General features: G+C 37.6%; 1 protein-coding gene across 15 annotated transcripts in view; it reads left to right on the top strand.

The window, feature by feature from the left end:
- LOC109475178 (cAMP-specific 3',5'-cyclic phosphodiesterase 4C-like) overlaps positions 1-24,821 on the top strand; it is a 222,234-nt gene that overhangs the window by 98,137 nt on the left and 99,276 nt on the right. For 7 of the 15 annotated variants that reach the window (XM_019775724.1, XM_019775716.1, XM_019775714.1 and 4 more), the window contains exons 2-3: positions 5,512-5,595; positions 15,562-15,645. The exons of 4 other annotated variants lie outside the window; for them this stretch is intronic. In XM_019775724.1, coding sequence (XP_019631283.1) covers positions 5,512-5,595; positions 15,562-15,645 — 168 coding nt within the window. Of the gene's footprint in view, positions 1-5,511; positions 5,596-15,561; positions 15,646-18,951; positions 19,742-24,821 lie in introns of those variants that run through there. 4 more of the 15 variants (XM_019775718.1, XM_019775722.1, XM_019775719.1 and 1 more) reach the window with 3 other exon arrangements.

Here is a 24,821-nt window from a genome sequence, read left to right on the forward strand (position 1 = left end):
CGTAGGTAGTCTGGTAGTTTTGTGCCGATGGTTCTCGAGGTAGGAGAGAAAGTCGATGCTCACCTTTTTGAACTGGTCACCGGTCTTGGAAAACTTGTAAGTTCTCCTCTCAGCGGGCTTCAGCTTCTTCACAACTCGCGTTCCTGGTGATACTCCTGGATGAACGTGGTGTATGATCCAAGCGCGTCGGAGTATGTCGCCGATTCCGTTAGCTGCAGCGTGTCCAGGGCTCCATTGTTCTCCTGTAGGGAGGGGGACGCGGCGGTCGCCATCTTGGACGCTTGTTGTGCTCTCGACGATGTGTCAAACTAACAAGTAACGAAAACTAGACGAAAACTACGGAATACGTGCTAAAACGTTCTGAACTAGATCAGAAGTACTTTATAAACAGAATAGGCTCAAAGTTCAAACTCAATTGGACCTCTGAAGGCCAAAAAATTACATTGTTTGGGAGCTCAGAAGTCGCGCGTCCTTTCCAAAAGTCACGTGACTTATATACCTGGTGGTAGCGACTGTGGGAGGAATGCATCTTGGTTAAGGTTATGATTTAAGAGGAGATAGCATGGCATCTATATAGACTTGATTATATCCTGACATCTGCGCACGCATGAATTTTCGTCCGTTTCAAAAACAAGTTTCGACCATACTGTAAATCGTACAAAGCAGCTGCAAAATGAGCAAATATATGCCGTAAATTGAAAAAATATATATATTGGAAAACGATACTAATGTCGTAGAATGCCAAAATCAATTCCAAAGGAAAAGAAGAAACTAAAATGAGGAGAATTTAAACGAAGAGTCTACATTGTATTATTCACCATACCACGTGTGTTAAGTTTTAACCTTCTTGACCCACGTAGATTTCATAAGGAAGGCATTTTTTGCCAAACTTTTTTTATTTGCACGCTCGCATAAGTTTTGTAGTTCCCAGAGGATGTCATCCATACAATCAAATCAGCATGGCCTTTGTATTGTCTAGATGATTGGTACGAGCACTGGCAGTCGGCCGCCCAATAATAGGAAATTTGCCGATGAAACATTCCGACGGTCCTTTTAAAAGTTTCCTATTAAATTTATCTTACCTAGACTGTTTTTAATTACACAGAATTATCATGATTTGTCATGGTAAATGCAGTTATTACATGTGGACCAGACCTTCTATCAGTGTTCCGTGTTTGTATTCTTCATATGGAAGACACATCGTTGGAACAAATATACTTATGATATTGACGCCATATTCAATTTTCAAGGTAGTGATGGCTTCAAAGTCAAAAGGGTCAAAGCAAATCGCAGACAATGGGTTTAGCTGTACTTAAGTTTGAGTCGCCGTCTCAAAACTTCCAGCGTCTGAATCACGAATTATGCGTCTACATCTACACGGGATAACGAACAACCTACGTCTTTATAATCATATGAAATGCAATTTGATGGGAAGATTCTGGAAAATATTAACCACCAAAGAAAACAAAGGATTTGTGACGTCGTTTTGATTTAAGACGAATCAATACTAATTTGTGTCTCCACAGACCAACGTATTCCCTTGTGAAAGACAATCAGATTAGATTGACGTTATATATTTTTCTATGTGGCGTACTGTGTTGGAGTCATCATCTGATTTGTATACACTAGTATGGGAGCCCCAATGAACTTGAAGGCTTGACTGTTAATAATTCAAAATCCCCAAGTCACCACTTCTTCCTAAATTGCTGATACCACGGCGTTAATCAAAGCCACACACCTGCTCATGCACCAAGTCACCTGACACGTTAACGTATGTGGTTCGGCTCGAAAGTGCCATGCACGCGGATAAAAGATATTGGCGAATACATCTGGGAAATTGTAAAAATGCACTTGTTTCAAATATCTGACGTTTTGATGTATAAATTTGTCAACTGAGCATTGAATAGAACGCCGTGATAAATACCATAGTGTTTTGGGTTAACCAATGTGTTTCCAAGTTCGGTGTCGCAATGGTGAAAAGTTACAAAGTTATAAGTTACGGCATTATATTATGGTTCTTTGATGTCGACCACGCATGTTGAAGACAATAATTCTTTCATTTTGATTTTGAAGTGAGACTTTTACAGTTCGTCTTCAACTAGGCCATATCAGTTGTACTAATATAACGCAACGCTAAAAAATAATCAGGCGAAATTCTATGACCTTTGACCCTAACGAATGAAGGCAACTGGCGCCCAGCTGGTAGGAAAGTTGCACAAAACCACGAGGTATCTGTTTTGTTTATTTGTTGATAGTCGAGATAGCAATAGAATGACTTTGTGTGGCCTTGACACGTTGAACATAAGCATCCTGTGCAGGCTCCGGGGCGGGTGGGAACTTTGATACAGCGTTTTGAAGAGTTTTTAACGGGTTATTTTAATTAATAGCCGGCCATCGAGTTGCGGCCATCCTACAACCAGCCGCCGAGAGAAGGTTCCATTCCGCCCGTGTAAAATAACGCGTTAAAAACTATTCAAAACGCTGTATCAAAATTCCCACCCGCCCCGGAGCCTGCACAGGAGGCTACTTAACACGCGGTACTTTTATGCAACCCCTAAAACTACTACGATTTAGGATTGGTTATAACAGATAATAATCAGTTTCAGAAACATTTACTGCAAGTATAAATGTTTACTTTTTGTACATATCTCGTGTCTCTTTACGTGACGTTATACTTAGCAAACTTTGCCAACAAATTTGCACAAAACTCCTAAGCGTAAGATAGTATTATCTCAATATTGCAAATCCAAGCTTGTAACTTCTGAGATTAGTGCTAAAAATGGTTCAGTTAATGTTTATGACACAATATTTTACCATTCTTATTCAAGCACAGCAAGTAATATCAAACTAAAATTGGCACGAAGTGCCAATATCGAAAGTTATGTGTGACTGTTATGAATGAAAGCAAATGCCGTTTTTGCGAATCAGTTTTCCATTCAATATCAGAAAATCATCGTAAAATACTGTAAATCGTATTGGTTAAACAGTAAAATAAATCTTAAATATCACATACAATTAGAATTGATTGGTCTCCAAATTGGATGCTGTTCCAAATGCCAGCACAGTTTACAGAAAACTTTACAATGTTACAAACTTTTCTTGTCTGTATTTTATTACTGTACTGTTGGTTTATTTTGTTTAAGACTTTAACGGCTTTCTGAAGTTGCAGGGCAAATTGGAAAGGCGTTCGTTAAGTAATAATTTTGGTTTCTAATGTAGGGATACAACATCTTCTGTCTGTTTTATTATCTGCCATAGGAACTACAAGATTTTATGTCTTTTAACTATAGGAAGGCTACAGAATGATCGAATGTTATGTCTCTTTTATAGCTCACATGAGGTCACAACATTTTCTGATTTACAGTTTTATTACCAACCGTATACATAGGAAGATTGCCATGGAAAATTTGATCCTTGTCTATCCTTATGTTATAGAATAAAGTTCAGCAGCTGATTCTATACTGTGATTACTACCAACACAGATGAACTTCCATGATAAGTTCATGGTTGTTTTATTTTGTACCACAGGGTTACACAACTTACAGCATTATGTGTATTTTCTAGCATTGACCCTGTGTGGGCTTTAGGCATGTCTTATGTTTTTATCATTTGCTGTACAGTGACAACATTTTTTGTCTTTTACTATTTGCTGCTAGGTTTTATATGTCATTGGTGTTTTATAATCTTCTGTAGGGCTCAACATTTTGTGTATTTTTTAACATTCATGACTTTTCTGTTTTATTATTCAGCTGCAGGCTGATTTTGATGTCACTTTGATCACATAAAAATCTGACAGTTTTTCTTTCAACTTTTATTTACCACCAGTAGAGTTTCTTTGATCCTAGATGATTTCTTTTTTAGCTGCTTAATGACATCAAGCGTATTGTTCAGGTAGTCATACTATTTCATAATTTATTCTTAGTTCCCTTTCCATCCTGTCTGAAAGCCATGTATTATTAAGATTAATTGGACAATGGTTTTGCTACAGAAGAACTAATATATAACAATAAGAGAAACAGCACAAAACATAATTTGGCTTCCAGGTAAAATACACAAAAAGTACTTAGTCTAGTAGTTAACTAGAAGTTGTTGAACGGAGCCAAGGAGGTCTCCATACAAGATTCTTGTTCAAGAAGTACAGTTGAGTTATGAACATAATCAACAGCATTTTTGTCCTTAGTTTTCTACTGCAATCTTCGCACCTGTACATGAGTAATATACTTTAACTGATAAGTTGAAGAATTATCACATGTATTACTCTCAGCATGAAGACGTTATCTTTCCAACCATTCCCAGTCTCTGACTTTATCTCTGGTGTTTAATGAGGTGGATATAATGAAGGGTTAATGTGGCCGTTATGATTCCGTTTGAATGGACTTAATAGCAGACGATAAGGCCACACCAATTTAATTTCTTGGGTAACGGATTTGCCCGCTTCATTTTTTTCTGATTTGCAAATAAAAATAAAAATTCAGAATCAACTGCAAAATGCTCTTATTGTGCCCTGAACAGTTGAAAACAGTCCTTTTCATCCTAGTTGTTACAGTTATTCCATCTTTCAATGCAATGGTATCATTAAAAGTTCAAAATTCATCGTTTAAATTTTGAACCAGCCTGGTGTGTTGACCTCATGGCTCCTATCATCCCATTTTGGGCCATAATAGGATGCCTTAAGGCCTGTTTTTATTTTATTTTATTTTTTTTTCGCCCGCCCGCTCCATTATTTTTCTAGAAAAATCCAAGAAATTAAATTGGTGTGGCCTAAGGAAGTAACATGTAATGATCTTGTATGAATGGACTAGATCATTTGATACATGTAGCATTGTGACTGTACAGTTAGAGGGGCCAAACATTTTGTAAAACTTCACACAATTGCCAGTAGCATATCAGTACTGACAAGTATTTGTCAGTAAGTGATCAGTCTGAATAATTTTTAGGAAGCATACCTACTTGTCAGCTGCATTACAGTTGTGACAGTTCAGCTGTTTTACTGAATTGTTACTGAAATGAGACTGTCACTAGTGTCAGCAACTGATCAGGTACTTTAACAGTCACATACTTGTCATTTGTCCATTCTATGATTTTGTAGTTCAGGAAAAGTATGTATATCTGGGAAAATTCAACTTGGCAAATTAGTAATTGCAAGTGGAAAACATTTTGAGTGGAAGAAAGTTGTTACACATTAGGAATTGTAGCAGCACGCCAGTAGTCAAAATTAGTAAGTAGTTCACCGATACACACAATCATGTAAAACACCAGTTTTTAAACACGTAGCAAACTTCATGTTTGGTATATGTGCTACCAGTTGAGCTTTTGAACCTGTTGTTTGTACTTTTGTATGTCTCAGTTGTGAACATGCTACATATACTATGTTCAAATGCTCCATGTATGCTTTAATGACAATTTTGTTATTGTATGCTTTCTTTGCCACTTGACCTTGAGTTCTTTCATTGCCCTTTCAGCTTTTCTAATTTACTGTTTTGCTTTTCTGTTGTTCTGATTGGCGAACAGGAAGGGTGGCCGTTCAATCACTCTGTCGTTCAGCCCCTCCTACATCAACCGAACTGTCAATCTTTCCTTCCATCCAAAATCAAGGTATCTATTTTGATCATTTTTCCTTTCCGTCGTGTATCCACAATGTCATGTATTCTGTCGCACTAAACTGAAACTTACAGCTCTGAGCAGTTCTTCATGCCTTGCTGTGTTGTGTCACAACCTTTATCAATAGGTCTTATATCATTTATGAATTATACAATGAATTGGCCTGTTGTTTCATCATTAAGTATCCTCTTTTAACTGTCAGAAGCTAAAAAAGTTAGAAATTACAACACATTTTGAAATGTTTTTAATGATACAAGAGAGGTACTAACAGTAAATGACATCTGCTTGTTTAATTGGTTTATGATAGGATGTCACAGACAACTTTGAGCCAATCAGAGTTCTTGCATTATATTCATGTGCCAAACAATTGTCTGTTAACAGTTATCAGTGAAGCAATCAATGGAGCAAACCAAAGCTAGAGTAGGATGGAACTAGGCTAATGAGATAAGATTACATTTGTTCGTGTAATTTTAGCTAATCATGCAATTGAGGATGTCAGTAATAAATGTCTGCATCAGTGCACGCGTAGCTGATCACAGTATGTATCCATCATTTATCTGCACCAGTCAGATATACAATTTGGGACTGTAAGACACGAGATGAGAAACTGTTATCACAGGGTGGAATATAGATGGGATTTCATACGGACGTTTCTGAAATTGACATGTTAGAATTGTCAAGGCAATCGGGAGTAAAGACGTCCCCATCAGTCCTCCTAGATTGGGTGTCTAGTCTAGATTATCTTTGATTGACAAGAAAATCATTTTTGCATCTAAACTCCTCTGAGTTTCATCTGAAGTTGAAGGACACATACTAAAAGTATACTGTAAATCACTTTATATTCGCAGTTATTTATGTTCACAGTTTTTGTGGTCCATCCTGTACCGCAAACGTTTCATTACCACAAACAAATAATTTGCAGACTTTCTTTCTTATTCATCTGCCCTCGATGCGAACATATAGTTCTGCGAACATGTCAATTTTTCTCAGACCGTGAAATTTTGCTACCAGGAATATAAAGTGAGTTACAGTAGTGGAAAATATGGGAAATAAAACTCATCGAACAAACTGCGTGGGCCTAGTAGAAAGACTGTTAACGTTCAACTTTGTTCCAACATATACCGGTAACATGAACCAAATTTGACTGGACTTAATAAGACTATGAATGTGCTGAATATTTCTTAATCTATAAAAGTTTTAAAGGTTTTAACCTTTTCTCTGTGGAGTTACGAATTTGTGTTGTTAATTGTGTCCATCGGCAGAGAAAAGGTTAAATGTCAAAGTAGATCCTTGCGTGTCATCAGCACCATTAAGTCCAACTTAGTATAAATCCTATGGTATTAAGGATTATATTGAGGAACTACAGATGTTAATAGCTTACCATCATATGAGTCAGCAGAAATGTGCCTGTGATAGTTTGTTGGTTCTTAGGATCTAAAACAATTATTTAGAGATAAAGCTTTAACATCAACATTTTGAAAACAATAATATTGGGAGTCAGTGGAAAGTCTCTATACACAGTTACAGAAGATGCAAATATCAAGAATTTTTATGACAACTTTTTCGGATTTTTTAGTTCAAAATTAAGCTAAGGTACCCAGAATTGGAGTATCAGTCGTAGACAGTCTTGAAAATAATCCTAATTGAAAAAACATTTTTAAAAAACATGACAGGAAACAACTTGCGGTGTATCTTTTTGAATTTGCAACTTTTACAATTAAGTCCAGTTAAGGAGGATTTGTCATGAAATTTTCTGCTTACATGACATCCTTTAATCAATCATCCAACCGGTGATCTTCTGGATATAAAAGCACATTAAGTTGATTATTTAAAGCAGGTTGACAGGCTTGAATCCTATTATGAAACATGTTAATCATGTTATTGCATGTCAGATAATATGGTGATTACTGGAAGTCTAATAGTAGGCAGTACATTGCAATTGTCTCTTTTTACTTCTAGAACAAATCATTGGCTGCTCGTTGAAGGTTGTCATCAGTTTTCAGGGCTTGAAATACTTTTTTACACACTGGTGTAGGTGTGAAAATTACCTGCACCAGACAAATTTTACCTGCACCACTCAGACTTTGAGAAGGGTGGATCATACTGAAAGGTTTTCAGACACTATTCCCATCACTTCTTTACACTTCATAGGTGGTAACAGCCAAAGCAGCAAAGAAAAGTCATGGACCATTGCAAGTTAGGTACAGGTAACTAGACATCAAAAACACCTGCACAGCCCCAATTCTACGTGCGCTATGATGCATATACACTACTACTATTTCAAGGCCTTGTTTTGGAATGAATAAAGAATCCACAAATGTATTTATTGTAAGTAGGATTGGTGAAAGTTATGAATTATTATTTATAGTCAGATTTAATTGTCTTTGCTGACATTTCCCAGGAGATTGGAAGATTTTCCAGTGGAAGGAATTTATCACGTTGACATTTTCTCTGGATCTACAACTTACAACTTACTAACATCAACTAAGTGTTGTCATGAAATGTGTTTGACTAAAAATAGTTACCTTCGTCGAGAAGGTTATGTGTTAGGTACACAACTTTTTAACTGGTTATAACTTAGGCTGTGCGTGTACTTTATGATATTTGGTAGATTTAAGTTGGGATGACAAAGGTCTAGTAAGTCAATTAAGGTAAACCTGGCAGCTTTGTACGGTACTGCAGTGGCGTACATGGTACTAGTATATCTCATGTTGTGGACATGCTATGGTCTGATTTTTTAGTAGGACATGGGTGTTTGGGCAACGAAATAGATTTCGACAGGGTATGCTAAGCAATAATTTTTTTACCACTTCATACATCTTACATTAGTTACAAGGAAGCCCACCAGACAGTGTAATCTGTCTGAGTGTTCAAATTTTATTGCAAACAATTGTAACATGTACAATGTATAAGGCAAAGATTTGTACTGGGTTGTTAAAATACCCTAAGCTTATTGGTCTAAATTCCTTTTCCTTTGTGTTATGAATAACCTGCCAGGGACATTCCCAGAGGGAAGACATTTCAGACACCAGGATTTAGCCGATGTCAAAGTTGTCATTAATAGATGAATTGGTTGGGTTTATCCTCAACAGGGGAATATCACTGGGAAAAGCCTCTAAATCCAGGATGTCGCATTTCAAAATTCTGTAGTCTGTTTAGAAATGGTTTGACATTGAAAACTGCATGATATTTGGAAGGCAATCAAATTGAAATTAATCAACCTTAGACCGTGTTGATTTGGTTAATAATATATAGATGATATCCGTGCATGCATGAATTTTTGTCCGTTTCCAAAAATAAATAAAAAAGTTTTCAACCATACTGTAAATCATACAATTATATAAAGCAGTTGAAAAATGAGCAAATATATGCCACAAATTGCAAGAAATATTGGAAAACAATTCTAATGTCCCAGTATGCCAAAATCAATTCCAAAGAGAAAGAACAGAACACACTCTGTGTGTTTAGTCATTTGTTCAGCCTTCATGATCACATAGATTTCATAGTGAAGGCAACTTTTCTTTTTCCAAACTTTTTCTATTGGCACGCAAAAATCAGTTTGGGGGTTCCAAGAGGATGTCATCCATACATTATAATCAAATTAACATGGCCTTAGTGCCATATACTAGCTAAGACATACATGTACACGTTATATAAAAATGATTGATGTGACATAGCTCGTAACGGAAAATCCCCTAAATCCGTGCCTTCACCTCGGAAAACTCTGTAATCCGCTTTCAAGGCATTTTGACATTGAAAACTTGAAAGCCAGCCAAATGTATCAACTTTCCGTGTCACATACTTAAGCGAACATTTGGAATGAGAGATTTGAAACACAGATTGTGATTAATGTGGAAAATCTGCCTCTGTCTCTCATGAGCCTTACTGGTGGAATTGTCATGATGTTAGCTCGTCATTCCAACACACAGGTCTTGATCTGTTATCACGTGTGCTCATGTAATGTAGGACAGATCGGTGGCCATGTTATCAGTAAAAGACAGAAAGAAGAAAGTAAAAGTGCCATTTAACCTAGTGACATAATGTCTTACATGAATGTGCAGGATCCTCTGTGCTAAGATAAAAAGAAAGAATGAAGAGACTGGATTATGAGAGACAGAAGGTTGGAGCAGTGGAAAGAGAACGGTCTCGAATAAAGAGCAAATACGATCGGCAACACTAGAGTCTGTCTCCATTTTCTGTGGAGTATTCCTCCCCGTTTACTTTCTTCTTTCCATCTTTTTCTGATGACGTGGCCACAATTCTGCTACCTCAGGCATGCATTCTCAGAACAGGATATCCACGAGTCAGCTAACCATTGCAAGTTAATCATTAAACACGTAAAACCCATATGTCCTACATTTACTCTCTGAGTACCAGCTGCCTCCCTGACTCATCTGAAAAAGAAATAGATAACCATTCACACCTCAACTCCAGCAATGGCAGAGTCCACTGGGCTAGAACCATTTAATTTCACACCAGAATGCTTTAATGTGGTGGGGTGGGGGTGGTAAGAGGCAGAATGAGATTGTAGTCGTCCTAAAGTCCTTCCAATTACGGGGAATTGACCCCCAGGATGCCGTGATGGTTTATCACGGAGACTGGAAGTCAGAGGTTCTTTTGTACTGTTGGTTATGGTTGTAGTTCATGCCGTCATAGAGGCTTGTTCGACCCTGACTCATATAATTCTATCATGATAAAAAAACTTCTGTATCAGAGTTAACTGTAAATTCCAACACAAAGGAACAATTGGGCTTACCCCATTTTTTCCTGTAGAGCACCAGGGTGAATATTTGTCAAGGAATTTAGAGCAATTCATTGCTTCTACATTCTATGATATTATCACAATCTTAAAAAAATTTCAAGGTTAAATTATTCCAAACAAAATGTAACAATGGGACTTACATTGTACCTCATTTTTCTGTACAGCGCATATTAAAATGAGTCTTTGTCTTAGAAATCTAGAACAATCCACTGCTACATTCTATGATATTACATACCAGGCTATACACAAGTATAGAGAAAATTTAGTAATGAAGGAGGACTCAGTGATCCAATTGTTGCTACTTCACAATATGTTGTGATTTAATTAAGCCTTAAGGGAAAGTACAAGATACACAATAGTTTTGCAAATAGAAATAGATACGCCGCCATTTGCTGTTGTACATGTTGTGCAAGAGATTTCCCCAGTCAAATTAACGTGACTTTCTATTATGAGAAACCATAATCAACAAGCCTGCATGCTATTCATATTGATAGATGGATGTGATTATTTTTGGAGTAGTCACAACTTGAAACATTACCTGGGGTAAGTGCTTTTTTCTTTTATGGGACATTTGTAGGGCAGTAATTTTGATCTCCCTCAATTTAAAGCCATGCGTTGTTTCTCTTCTTTCAAAACAATAATGAGCTGTTGCATGCAGAGATGTTCTTTCAAAAGGGCTAGCTAAATGCATGATGTTTCCTTAACTGTGCTTTAGGAGTGTTACGCACAGGAAAAAAATGTTGCGTTATCAAGTCTTCAAGTTTTAAAACTTTACAAAAGAACCTGAAATGAAATTTGAATGGTACACTGAACAATTTCATCACAGATTGTTATATAGCTATTTGATAAGAACAATTTAATCTCAAACAAAAATTACCTCTAGGAGTAAGCCTGTAGCGTCTCTGGGACTTAGTACATGATTGAAGAGTGTCTGCAGACATACAGCAGTGGTGCCAGAATGTCTATCACTGGTTAACGTCTGATTCAACCCTTCCAGACTGATTCTCGTCATGTCAGTTTTCCTAAACAAACACAGTGATTCACTCATTACTAAGTATAACAGGTAAAGTAATTATGTATTTATTCTAAATGTCTCTCTTCTTTATACCACCATGGTAAAGAAAGTATGTCTAAATTGTTGTATTAATAGTAATTTGTCAAGACAGGAGCTGGCTAGAAAACTGGACTACAGTCTTCAAGTTTTTTCTGACAACCGTTACTCAGGTTGCTACTACATGTAGTTGCATTGCCTCTAAATAACCTCACTTTTATCCTACAAGGGATGTCAATCCAAGGTCTTAGAGTCTGGATCTTCAGGATTTAACTGAAAGTCTGTGATGTCCTCTGGGAATTCTCTTGACTTACCGTCCGCTAAAGCATGGGTTTGGCAGCTGTACAAGTGGAGATGTAGGGAGTGGGTGGTGCTTATAACCATAACAAAGGTTTGCTCAAACAGGCTTCAAGTAAAGCTATGGTGGAATTGCCTCCTGGGACTCGTACCTTTCATGAGACGATGGATCCTTAGATTGTAAAATGTTCACCTTTACTGAATCTGGAAGCAAACTTAGGCCTAGCAAAAATTTGTGTTGTGTGTTTCGGGTTTCAGTACTGAAAAAAATAGGGTTGGTAGATAGGGATTTTCTTCTTTTTTTAAAATCATTTTTTAGATATCGGCTGAAATGCTCCTACAAATAGACTTTAACAATGTAAATTGGGACTATCTCAAGGACCAGGTCAATAGGATGTTGCTAGGGTCGGTTCGAAAATTGGAAACAAAACATTTGGAGACTAATCCTCAATAATATTGGAACTGTCCTTGGTGCTGAAGAATGTATAGTTCAGGATGATTCACATTCAATTTGTATATTAGTGGATTCACATTGTATACTAGTGGCAAGGATTTAATGGCCAATGCTCAGTAATATTGGACCTGTCCTTGGTGCTGAAGAATTTTTTCCTAGGCCTAAAGTTGATGAAGGTCAGAGCCATTCATGCATGTAGCAATCACAGTCTTACATAATACTAATTATAAATAAATCAGCCAACTGGATATATTCTCTGAGGATTCAATTTTTTCATGCTTTTCAAAGTAGGCATTAAAGGGCTGATTGCATAATAGTGATCTGCATGACTTTCATCACCTAGAATCTGTCACCTAGTACAGTAGAGGCATTATTATTAGATAGCTTTAAACAATGTTTAGAGTTAGATGTTCTAGTTGTAATGTAGCCAGCTGCTGACGTGATATGTGCCTGGTGTGTTATGCCGAAGGGCGGTTATAATGACTATACAGATAGATTGGAATCTAAGTCTTGGATTAAACTTTCTACAAAATTGGGAATCATTGGTGTGAAAATAGCGGATGTTGCAAGAAGACTATTTTAAGCCATTTCTATTGGATATGGAGAACTTCAATTATATGGCTATTACATTGAGTAATGGGAAGTATAGACAGGATAAGCCAGACAAAATGAAATTTGGGTTGGTCTGATAGGCAGCTCAGCTGAGGTTAACTCCAGAGCACACTGAATATCAACTCAGGCTCAACACAAATTTCATCTGCAAGCTGCAGCAATTTGATATGGTGCTTCTGGGATCTAACAAAATAATATTATTATCCGGAGTTTCAAGTTGGAAATATAGGATTACGTTCCCTGATACACACAGTTACATGGAGCGAATATCAGTAAGAAAAGGTTTTCGTCACAGAGAAAGGTGTGGGCTAAGCTACATCATTGTCTAAGCATGAATTATATATTAAGCAATGTAGGCACAGCAGTGTTCTAGTCAGTGTCTGTCTTTTTATCATTTGAAAGAATTTTGATGCTTATGATATACAAAATTTGTGCCCAATCCATCATCTTTGACAGACAAAATTGGTGTGTAAAGATATGGAAAGAGATATCATTAAACTAAGCTTAATCTAACAGCAAAGTGTAACCCTCAAAATGCAGGAAATAGCTTTTCAGAGGGTGAAATTGAGATGACAGAAAATATTTCTGGCTGGATAGAACACTGAGGAACAGTCAAACTTTTGCAAATGTATAACCACCTGTCCAGCTATGCAAGGTGATCATTAGCACAAGTTTTCCTGTTTTTAAGGTAGCAGGATATCTGGAACAGGAACCCTACAGCCAAAATATTCGGAAACAAAAGAACAGTTACTGGGATATAGGATGTCAGGTGGGCATGAATAAAGTTTACTCAAAGGAGCATATGCCTCCAGCATCTTTTCTAAGAGCCAGGGTGTTAGCATATACAGTTGACTTGATATCTGTGTTTTCCATTACCTATACAGGTTGTCAGTTATCATTAAACATCCGTCCTACTTTCTCTTGGAACAGTGCAGTGCAGAGTGGCTGGGTTAATTGCTCCTGGATCCTGGTGGGCCGCCCGTAATAATCACGGGTCAGAGCCGGTTCCCTACAGACAGGCACCTCACTTCATCACACGCAGCCCTGGGGTTCATACCTGTCTTTATCTGGGGGAATACAAGCACTTTACTGCTTGACTGGCAGGCCTAATAACCAGGCCGTGTCAGCAGGTTTCTACACAAAGCCCCGGCTTGACCTGGGATATTAGTTTTAGATGAGTTTAAGCCTGTGCCAGCTGACCCATGGTTTCTGTGCCACTCCCCATGTAAAGTGGCCTCATATATCAGGGTGTGGCCTGGATTTGGCAGTGCTATTGTCTTACTGGACGTTCACTTTTGTTTGTGGAACAGCAGGGGTATTCTCTAAGTGCTGTATTGTTAAAAGGTAGGCAGGCAGGTATTCATTCCTCAACCAAAGTAAACTTAAGTGAGCATCAGAAAAAAAGTTTTACACGGGGGAGGGGATTAGGTCAGCTTCTACCCACAAGAGGACAGAAACAAACAGCACAATATATGATACTTTTTGGCCTGTGTTATGACCCCATTCCGGTAGCCAAAATAATCAACATCATTAAATAGAATGCATCTTGACGACATTTTTGATCCAGACATTGTTCCTGTCCTTGGTGCTGAAAACATGTAATGGTGAGAGAATATTTCTGTCCCATGACCTAAGAGTACTAGTAACAGGGAAATTAAGTTGAGGAAATAGATGCAGGATGATCTTAGAACTGTTCTTGGAGCTGTCCTTGGTGCTGAAGTACATGTGAAGCTTAGGTCAGGATGATGGGAAAGTAACATAGGGAATGGTCCTGAAGACACATTCCTCAGTGTTATTGGAGCTGTCCTTGGTCCTGAAGAATGTATAGTTCAGGATGATTCAACTTTACAATACTGCCAAGGATTTTGGTGGCTGTAATATTGGACCTGTCCTTGTGTTTTAAATAGTTCAGGTTGATTCTCATTGTATATTTCTGCCAAGGACTTTGGTGCTCAATCCTCAATACTACTGGAACTGTCCTTGGGGCTGAAGAATGTATAGTTCATGATGATTCTCATTGTATATTGCAACCAAGGACTTTGGTTGCTTATCTTCAGTAATATTGGACTTGTCCTCAGTGCTGAAGAACTCATTGTATATTAATGGCAAGGATTTCAGTGGTGGATCCTCAGTAATATTGAAACTGTTCTTGGTACTAAGGAACATATTTTGTGTAGGTGAGAATGATGACAACCTAAGTCCCAAGAACATGGTAGCAGGTCCTCCAAACACTTTCCTCCTTTTAACTATCTCTAAACCTCAATACTCTGGCACTGAAGTTGGTAAACTTCAATAGTTGATCCTTTATTGCAAATGGCAAAACTTCAATAGCAAAAAATTGCTATTCTAGATATATTCTGTCGACAAAAAGAATTGTACTAGAAAGTAGAGTTAAATTTTTTGTAAGGAAATATTTCTCATACAAAGTTGTTGTATTATAGACTGTATGAGTCAACAATACAGACTGATTCAGAAGTTATCAACAAGTTAAGTTAGATTATTTTGTTTTTCTTTCAAAGCTGTTCTACTGTAAACTTCTCTTATCAAAAACTATGCAAAAGTATGTATGAGTCGTCAAAAAGTATGCAAAACTACCTGAAGGTGTTACTGTATATTCTTTTGTTTTTCTTTCAAAGCTGTTGTATTGTAGACCATGCTTATCAAGAGCTATGCAAACTACCAGTTAAAGAGAAACTATGCAAAAGTACCAGAAAGTAGAGCAGAAAGTAGAGTTTAGCTCCACTGACACTACCCTTGTACAGCAGTGCCTCCTTGTGTCTGCAGGCTGAAGAGCAGGAGTTTTGAGGACGGAAAGCCGCCGAGGATCTGCCACCGTTGTGCAGTTAGCCAAGACCAAGACAACTCAAGGTGTTCACCCATGAATGCCATCTAGCATATATTGTTAGTACTACAGTAGGTTGTAGACTTTTCCCCTCCCTCGCTGCCTAGATGTGTACAGTGATGTAGTCAACTGCCATGCTGTATTGCAAGAGCGCCGCCCGGTGTTTTCTTGCTGTATTGCAGGAAGCATTCTCTGAGGCATTTGCTGCTGAAATGTGTTCTTCGTTTGTCTGTCTCTTCAGTGATTGACAGATATGTTTTGTTTCTGTTTGCAGTGGATAAAGATAGTTGTTATTGACATTATTTACAATAACCCTGATTTCTGTTCAATGTCATTCCTTATCCTAAACTTCCTGGTCTCTTCTTTCTTTCTTTAAAATTAATATTTTCTTTTTCCCCCTGCCAGTTGAGTGTGAAGTTTAGTGTAAGTGCCTGTCTCCCCATGTCATAGTGGTTGCTCGTGTTCTCCGTGTCATTTCTTCCCTCTTTTCCATCATTGACCTGATGACATCTTCATGAACCTGAACCTTGCATGTCAGAGGTCACCTGTGCTGGTAAGTCTGACCTTTAACCTTTGACCCTATAGTGATTGCCTGTCAATCCCTGGTGTCATATTTGCTCCAATGGTTAGAAACAAACCCTTGCATGTCGACTTAATCAAACTGTTCTCTGACCGTGACATTGACCTAGACCTTTTTGTGTATTTTCTTCTGTATCTGTTACTGCATGTGATACAGTGTCAGTAACCTGGATCAATTTGAAATAACATCTGCACACACACACACATACACACACACATACACACATACACACAATCATGTGAAAACACACATTTACACAAACATGAAAATCTACATAACATTCCATGTTAATAATAGATTATGTGGGACGGACATGTTCAAATCAATAACTTTTTTATATATATGTATGAGTGAGCTTGTTATGTTTATTAAAAAATGAAAGAATATGATATCAAGTGTTGATTTGCAGAAATTTCTATGATGCACGTTTGCTAACGTTCAGTGCTACATGTATGAATGGTGTCATAACATTTTGATTCCATGCAGATTTAGAGACTTGTCTACTATTTTGTGTTCTTTTAAAGTAACTTTCCGATTCAGATCCTCATCTTATACATGTCAAATATTGACAGGGAATGATGCCCACCATTCTAAATGTTTCATTATAATTTTACTTTGTACAAATCCCCTTGCTTGTTGCATTGAGTTCCTTCTCTGCAACTTGAACTATGCAGTAGCTCCCTCTACCATACCTTTCAGTTATTGCAGCAGAAACTAAGGGTAACAACAGAGAGATATTTGGAAGTGTGGCATGCATTTTGTCTGGCATAGTGTACAACACAGATTGCAAATAAATCAATACTAAAATAGTTTATAGGTTGTAATACAAGAAAATTGGCAGATAAATATTCTTTCCTTTAATATGTAGGTAGTTGATGGCTCAGGCAATAAACCAGATAAATGTCAGAAATGTACAGGTACATGTATGTGACCCCATAGAATCAGTTTATTTCTTCTATTCAAAAACATTTTCATCTTTTTTTCTTGCCTTTTTTAAAAGCCCCAGTAAAACATGAAGCTACAAAGTACCATCTCATATACATGCATGTCAGTACTTCTGGCCATGGTCTAAATGCTGAGGTCAGAAGGTTCCAAAAAGTGAAATCTCTAATGCATCAAACTACAAGCATTGCTGCTATAAATGCTGCCAAATGTAGGGCTTTTAAGTTTTATGTTTCTTACATATACATAAGGCAAATGCATCTTCGTGAATTTTCAAAATAATATTTGTATCAGAAACACCTGGCATAGTAAAACCAACATCACATTCAATCTTTAAGCTGTCAAATTTTAGCCACTATATGATTATCAATGATGAAAGCTAAATATGAAAAGAGCTCAAATAACAATGTATACATAGTGCAATTTCCCATAAGTTGGTGAGACATAAACTGCAAGTATTATGAACAACAATCAATATTCACCAAAAATGCTACATGTACATCAAAGAAAGAAAAAGGACTTGCTTATGTTATCATAATCGGTAAGCGGTACACAATCATGTTGGAAACAGCCCCTAGGGCATTAGTATAAAAGAAGGCAAAAGGTATGAATAATAAACAGAAATGAAAAAAAGGGAATGTCATCAAACCTATTTATAAAGGGCCACATGAGAAATACATGCTAATATTATACATTAGTTTCATTTATGGCTTATACATATTTGTTCCTTCTCTCTGTTAACATTTCGTTGAACAAATATTTGATTTTCAGCCGCCCGACGTGCCAATATGGTATGTACATTGGGTTGATGATTAGTCTGGCCAAGCTGTAATGTTTGGTATGCTAACCTCAGCTCTGACGTCAATTAGGTTGTGTACACACGGACACACAAGCCATTCAGGGCTTTTATACATCATAAACCTCACAGATCAAACTCCCACAACTTACATAAAGGTCTCCAGGCTGGTCTATTTGATGTCTTTGAAAGGGGGCGGAGTTAGATTGGATCTAATTAAGCCTCACATCTTATTTCGACATCCAACATAACACTTGAAATGAGAAGTAAATATGATAGACTTTCAAAGAAAAGTTCCTCTGAAACATGAACAGAACTATGACTACTTGAAGTTTAATTTCCCCACCTATAAGCTGAGGATACTAGTGGACCATTCCTGAGAGCAAGACCAAGTGCTAGCCATTACGACAGCATTAGCCGCTAAATGCCTGACTGCTTAGTCTTAATGTCAGCAGTATGCAGTGTAATCCTGCTCTGAGCATCCACAGCAATGTCTGACCGACGTACCCTCCGCTGCCCACTCTTTTCCAGGGCCGCACTGATGCGTTTGTTCCTTGTGTGAGCGAGGTCCACATACTTTGATGATCCGAGTTCTGATTGAAGAGTCGTCGGAATCACAGCTACTGTCGGTTGTTGACCTTATGTGTCACTCTTGAGTTGATACATCGAGGGAGGGAGACATCTGACACGATAAGGATCGTTGCTTGTGAGAGTGGTTCTGAGCCTTCTGAGGAGCTATTCAGGTGCAAACAGCTGCCTGAATTACGTGTTCCGAGCATAGACTGGACGGACTCCAGGAGAACAGGTTCTTTACACTAGCAACATCTTAAAGGCATTTCATAAGGACGAGAAGTTCTTTGTGAGGGAATCGTCCTCTTCTGATTGGAATCACCGGACATTATAGACCTAATACATGTATCTTCAGGACACTATGGACAGCAGGAAATGTGAGACTTCAATTCATCTTCGTTTTTTTCTTAATTTTTAGATGGAATTGGCAGATTTTACAGTGAACTAAACTTTGGCAGCTGTGCAACAGTATCATTTGACCTTTGAACAAAAGTCAGGGTCAAGGCCAGCTTTTCGGACCTGCAAGCTGTTGGCAGCGATTTATTGACTTTGATTGACGGGTTAGAAAATATAACATACATGTAGGCGGCTGTGTTTTGGTGCCACCTGTCGCCGAATGGGGACGGAAGTCCTGTCCATCACAAGCTGACAACTGCGTTCTCTGGTACTACGTTGCCTAGCAACAGGCACCTGCTGTTCCAGGACATACTGCCCCAAGATTTAGGATAAAAGAACGTTTACATCTTTGATGTGAGCTGACAAGGTTGAGATTGTCGTCATTTGGCAAAACAACGTCTCTGTCAATACGAACCGAAGGGGAGGTGAAGGAGACAGCTATATTGGTCTGTGTACATGATCTCCCTTATTTGTGTGGTGACGGGAGTTCACTGAGTCTGATATATCTGTATTGTCTGCTGAGTGGGTGATATCTAATCCACCTCATCGGATAACTGCCAGAAATACTGCAGTGAGCCATCACAACCACAGATTATTCCAGGGAGAACCTTTGTTTGTCTAAGAAGATTTTGTCTGGAAACCGGGTCAGCGAGATTCTCATGGTTTAACTGTCACGGTCCGGACATCAGACCAGTTGAATTAGATCCTTATTTTGTGCGAGGGGGAAAAGAAAAGCGGACGACATGCTGCACTCGTTCCAGGGGAAGTTGCTCGCGGTGAGGCGGAGTCCCACTCGTAGCCGGCACTACCTGCAGCCGCGGAGGCACACCATGCACTGGTACGTAGTGTACACTCACATGCTTGGTACATAATGTTTTATTATGTACTACCCCGTGTTGTGTTGGCACTGTTGCTTTTGAGGAGAGGGATTTCCCAATCGTCATTAAATATTTAAAATAGAATATAATGATGTTGCAGCTTGTAAATCATAGCTTCATGCACTGTATTGTCTGACGTTATCTACAACATAACAACAACAACAAAACAGCACTTTGTCTAGATTGTACTGTAGACATGATTGTTGCTTCTCCATATTGGATATAATTCTGCTGGGTACGGTACCTAAGACTGTCATATAACAAAACTGTTGAATTTAAAGAAACCAAATTGTACAATATAACATCAGATATCAAGGTGTTAAAGCATTCTTCTGAAAGCCCTTGTAAGCTCTTAACTTATTGTAAAGATTCAATTGCCGCAACATCATGTATTACACTTGTCAGTACATTGTATCAATGCTCCACACATTGTCATTGTGGCTTGTTCTTAAAGGCACTGTGAAATTCAGTTCTTTTGAATCCTCGTGTCTTCTGGTCTTTGTGTCAGTGTGTGGTCCTGACAGGTGGTGTCTTGTCGTTGCAGTGCCTTTCAGTTCTTTTAACTCAAAGCTTTTGTCCCCAGATCTTTTGTGCATTGTTGACAGCAGTGTTAAGCAGTATAAATAGTAAATGGTCATGACATTGTTTTCATGTTGTAGCTGATCAGGTCACTTTAGGACATGCTTTGGACAGACAGAAAGACAGACAGTAACACAAATGCCAAGCAATCTTGGGGCTCATCCAATATTTTCATATTCAAAACTATACAATGGTTTGACATGCCGAGAAGTCGGCACCAAAACATGTGCATTAACGATAATAAACAGCTCATGTTTCACAAAGCATGACAGGACTTTTACTTGTTTGTCATATGTGGTATGCAGAATTGACTAGTTTAATATTGGCAGACCTAATAGAAACCCTTGAATGGACCAATTCAATGATAGGACCGTAGGTCAATTCATAAGTTTGGTTTTCAGATCTTTTTGAGTAAATTCTCCTATATATTTATATTAGCTGAAAGACAATCATGAAAACAGAGGACTTTAATGTTACTAATAGACACTCAGACCATAAACTGTGTACATAAAGTTAGCACTTTTCCCTCAAACAGTTTTGATGATTAATATTCCCATGTACGCTAGTTTCAGAGTAAACAGTCCTTGTTTCCTGGGGTGCTAAAATCCGTGCCGTTGATAAGAGATGGCCTTGACACGATATAAATCATTACCTATTATTAGACTGGGAAAACTGTTTGGTTCAGTTGGTTTCAGCCACAGTGAATGGTTTTACCATTCTGTCAAAATGGGGGTGTGTTTGGCCAAATGAAAATTAGGCTTTCATAAAACTCAGGTGTGCAAATGTGTCACTGAGTGTTTGTTTCACAACAGCCTTTGGTCATTTAGCTGAGGACACTACTTTCAGGAAGGGGGGTTATCCTGTTTTGTGTGTTATGGTAACTGTACAATTCTTATAACCCATCTTTTTCTTGTAGCATTACTGTTAACATTCCTGTTAATGTGGTATCTAAATTTTTTCAGCAGTCTTTGTGATCATCCTGCGTTATACATTGTATACTCCCCAGAGGCTTGGAATCTTTCATGTTTGAAAATGTTCTTGTCACAGAAAAAACTTTTGTATGACTAACATGAACTTTAAGGTGGCAATTTTGCATTAAAATTTCATCATTTCATATACCAGCTGCCTTTCATATGTGGAAGCATTGTCAGACTAAGTCCCCTCTGGATTTGAAGTTATTTTTGGTAGGAGTGCAGAGAAAGGGAGTATTGACAACTTCCACAGACAATGGTTAACCAAACTCCCTTTGAATATACCTGGTCCAACATTGTACACAATGTACATGTATATGTTGTTGAAGATTAACTAGTGCCTATAGCATTTAATACTCTCTAAGCCATTGTTGGACTGGAAAGTGATCTCAATCCAGTTTAAGCTCACTGAAAAGATAATCTCCCTCTGGTCGTAACAGAGAAGACAGACGCTATGTACAGTATATTTACAGGTTCATTGTACCAGGGAAATTCCTAGCTCTTTATGACAAGCACAATGAATAGGACCACGGCCTAAGGACTACAACCCTTTACAGTAGTGTGCATGTCGGTTGAGCGACTACAGTTGAGATTCAAACTCCCAACCTCTATGGTCCATTCAGGGTTGCTACCACTGGACAATACACACTGCTAAAGTTGGGACTTGTAGTGTCTTAAAAATTCAGATACTTTTAGATAGATTTTTTTTTTCAAGAATTTTATTCAAGAAATATGAAACAATTCAAATACAAAGAGAACATGGGTAACAATTAACTACATAAAAACCAAAGACACGTTTAGTCATGGTTGACTAAAAGTAAGAACCAAGAATAATAGATAGATTTGCTTTTAGGGAAGTGTATAATGATCTAGCTTCTGATCTGATGAGCATAGGTGGGTATTCTGTGATATACCATTATCATCAAACAGTTAGGAGAGAAATATTACAGGCAGCTTATGTCATAGAGTTAGGCAGATGAACATATGAAAATTATCTCTTGAAGAAATAGAGCAAAAGCAGTCTAGAGTACAGTATTTGATAAAATACAACTTGTTGGAGACATGCAATTTACTGTGGTATAGATTATACTCTCAATAATGTCTGGCGACTTGATAATGTAATGTTAATAAATAATTTAAAACAGTATATATTATTGATTATAATCTTGGATCTTGTTACTTTCCGGTACAATCATAAGAAGATCATATAGTTCCGGAATCCTCATCTCATTCCTCTTCCCTATCCTCATTTTTTATTCATTATAAGAAGACGATGAGAATTTGCTGATAACACTGACTGTGGTGTTCTATTCAATGTTCATCTTTTGGTGCTCATATCGGACAAAAAATTTTGCTTTGACCAACAAAAATCAGACTGTAAACACGTGGAAAAAGATGTCATTAAAACAAAGCTGAGTCTATATCAGCATAACTTGCCCCTCAATGCAGGAAATAGCATTTCAGAGGGTTAAGATTTCAAAATTTCCAAACTTTGCCACTTGATATTGTAACAAAATTGAGATCACAGAAAAAAATTAAGGCTAGCTAGAACGCCATAACACTGAATAGTTTTTTATGTGCCTTTGTCTCCTTGAGATGCATTTTGCAAATGGCATCTCATGTATGGCATGTGACCATGAATTTCTCCTAAAAGCTGCCATTTGGGCAGCCCTAGTTTTGTTATTGTACCCAAGATGGCAGTACTGACCTGAATGTGAGAAACAAAGGCAATGGATGGTCTTCTGATGCAAATAAACTGTGTGGCTTCAGGCTGACTGTTCTATTTACAGGGAAGTGTCAAATGGTGTGATGATATGCATGTGATGGGGCATTTTATTCTACACCATCATGACAGATTGTGTGGACGGATTTGCGATAAGGTTCACCCAAAATATGCAACGTAATGATAGTTTATGAGGCTACTAAGCCTAGTGTGTGTATGTGTAAAGATCTCAATGTAGGAATTTAGAAAAAACATTGAAACATACATTACAAACACTGAACGTTGGGACGAAGCATATTGAGTCTAATTGAGAAATGTAAAATTTGGACCATTTTTTTGTGCTTGAGAAGGACAAGATCAAATGCATAAAATTAATGTCATTTTTATTCAAGGTTTGAATATGATTATGAAGAGTGTCTTCTAAAGTGATCAGATGATTCTGCTGACTTTTCTTATTCTCAATTACGTTGTGAAATAATCGAGACTCAGTGATTTATTAGGCAATTTGAGCAAATTAGTCGATACATCACAAGGTTCTGTCACAACGTAATATATATAACGTTAAATTAAACCATTTACAAAATGAATCTTGGCACCATTTCAGTGTTCCCTGCCTTTCAGTACGTAACAACATCTCAGTTCAGTACTTAATTTGTTTGCCAACTTTATATGCCTTCTACATGTAGGATAATGCTTGGAGGCCAATGGATTACATGTACCTCATAGCAGGATTTTCTTGTTACATAATTCTAAATTGCAGAACTGGAATTCTTGAGTATAGGGTTAATGGCACTAGCTTGGCTAATACGAGCCTGCAATGATACTAATGCACACTACCCATGCATAATCTTCATATATAAGAGCCATTGCATTAGCTTTTTACACTGTCCTATTTCTGGGGACATTCTAGATCTGATAAACTAGGGCAAAAGCACCATAACTTGCTGCAGGGTTTACCTCCAGAATGCTAAACGTCTGTTTAAGTGGACGAGGCCACGCTTTATGAGGACATTTTCAGCTTGCTTTTCCATCATTTCCTGTAGTATAATAAGTTTGTAATGGTTGTAGATATAGATATAAGTAATTGCTGTCAGCCCTTTATAGATGTTTGTTTATATTAGTAGTCAGACAGGGGATGTTTGATGATAATTTAGAGCGTGACATTTGTCTGGCTCCATCTGGTCTCTGGTTTGAACCGACAGGAAACAAAAAAGGCCTTTGTGGTAGTCAATTTACCTTTCTTTTTAAAAGATATTTAGTATTACATATTGTCATAGCTGGGCTATGATAACGTTTCATATTGGAGTTCTGGCCCATGTGATAACTAGTAGTATCACACAGGGCTCAATTTGGTTATCACACAGGCTTCCAAATGTTCCATAGAATAATTTGAACATGTTTCAAGCGTGGTGCTTTCGAAAATCCTAATACTCGGGCAGCTGATCCGAACTGTGGGTGGGCTGGAACCTTGGGTGATACGGATTACAACTTGTAGTATTCTATATATAGTACAGCAAACCAACATAAACCAACACAAGGAGGAAAATTCAAATTTTGTATACTACTTTTCTGTTAATGAATAATGGAGAACAGAAAAAAATTCTAAACATTCAAACGCGCATTGTATAATTTGTTCAAAACAAAAACAGATATTGAATATAATGTCTAGATAGATCTTTGACCCACAGTATTGAGTCTTACATGTATACCAGAAGGAGACAGAAATCGAAGATAACTCTAATGAAGATCCACCCTGTAAATTATGCA

This window comes from Branchiostoma belcheri, unplaced genomic scaffold (assembly GCF_001625305.1).
Source record: "Branchiostoma belcheri isolate BF01 breed outbred unplaced genomic scaffold, Haploidv18h27 scaffold33, whole genome shotgun sequence".
NCBI lineage: Eukaryota > Metazoa > Chordata > Leptocardii > Amphioxiformes > Branchiostomatidae > Branchiostoma > Branchiostoma belcheri.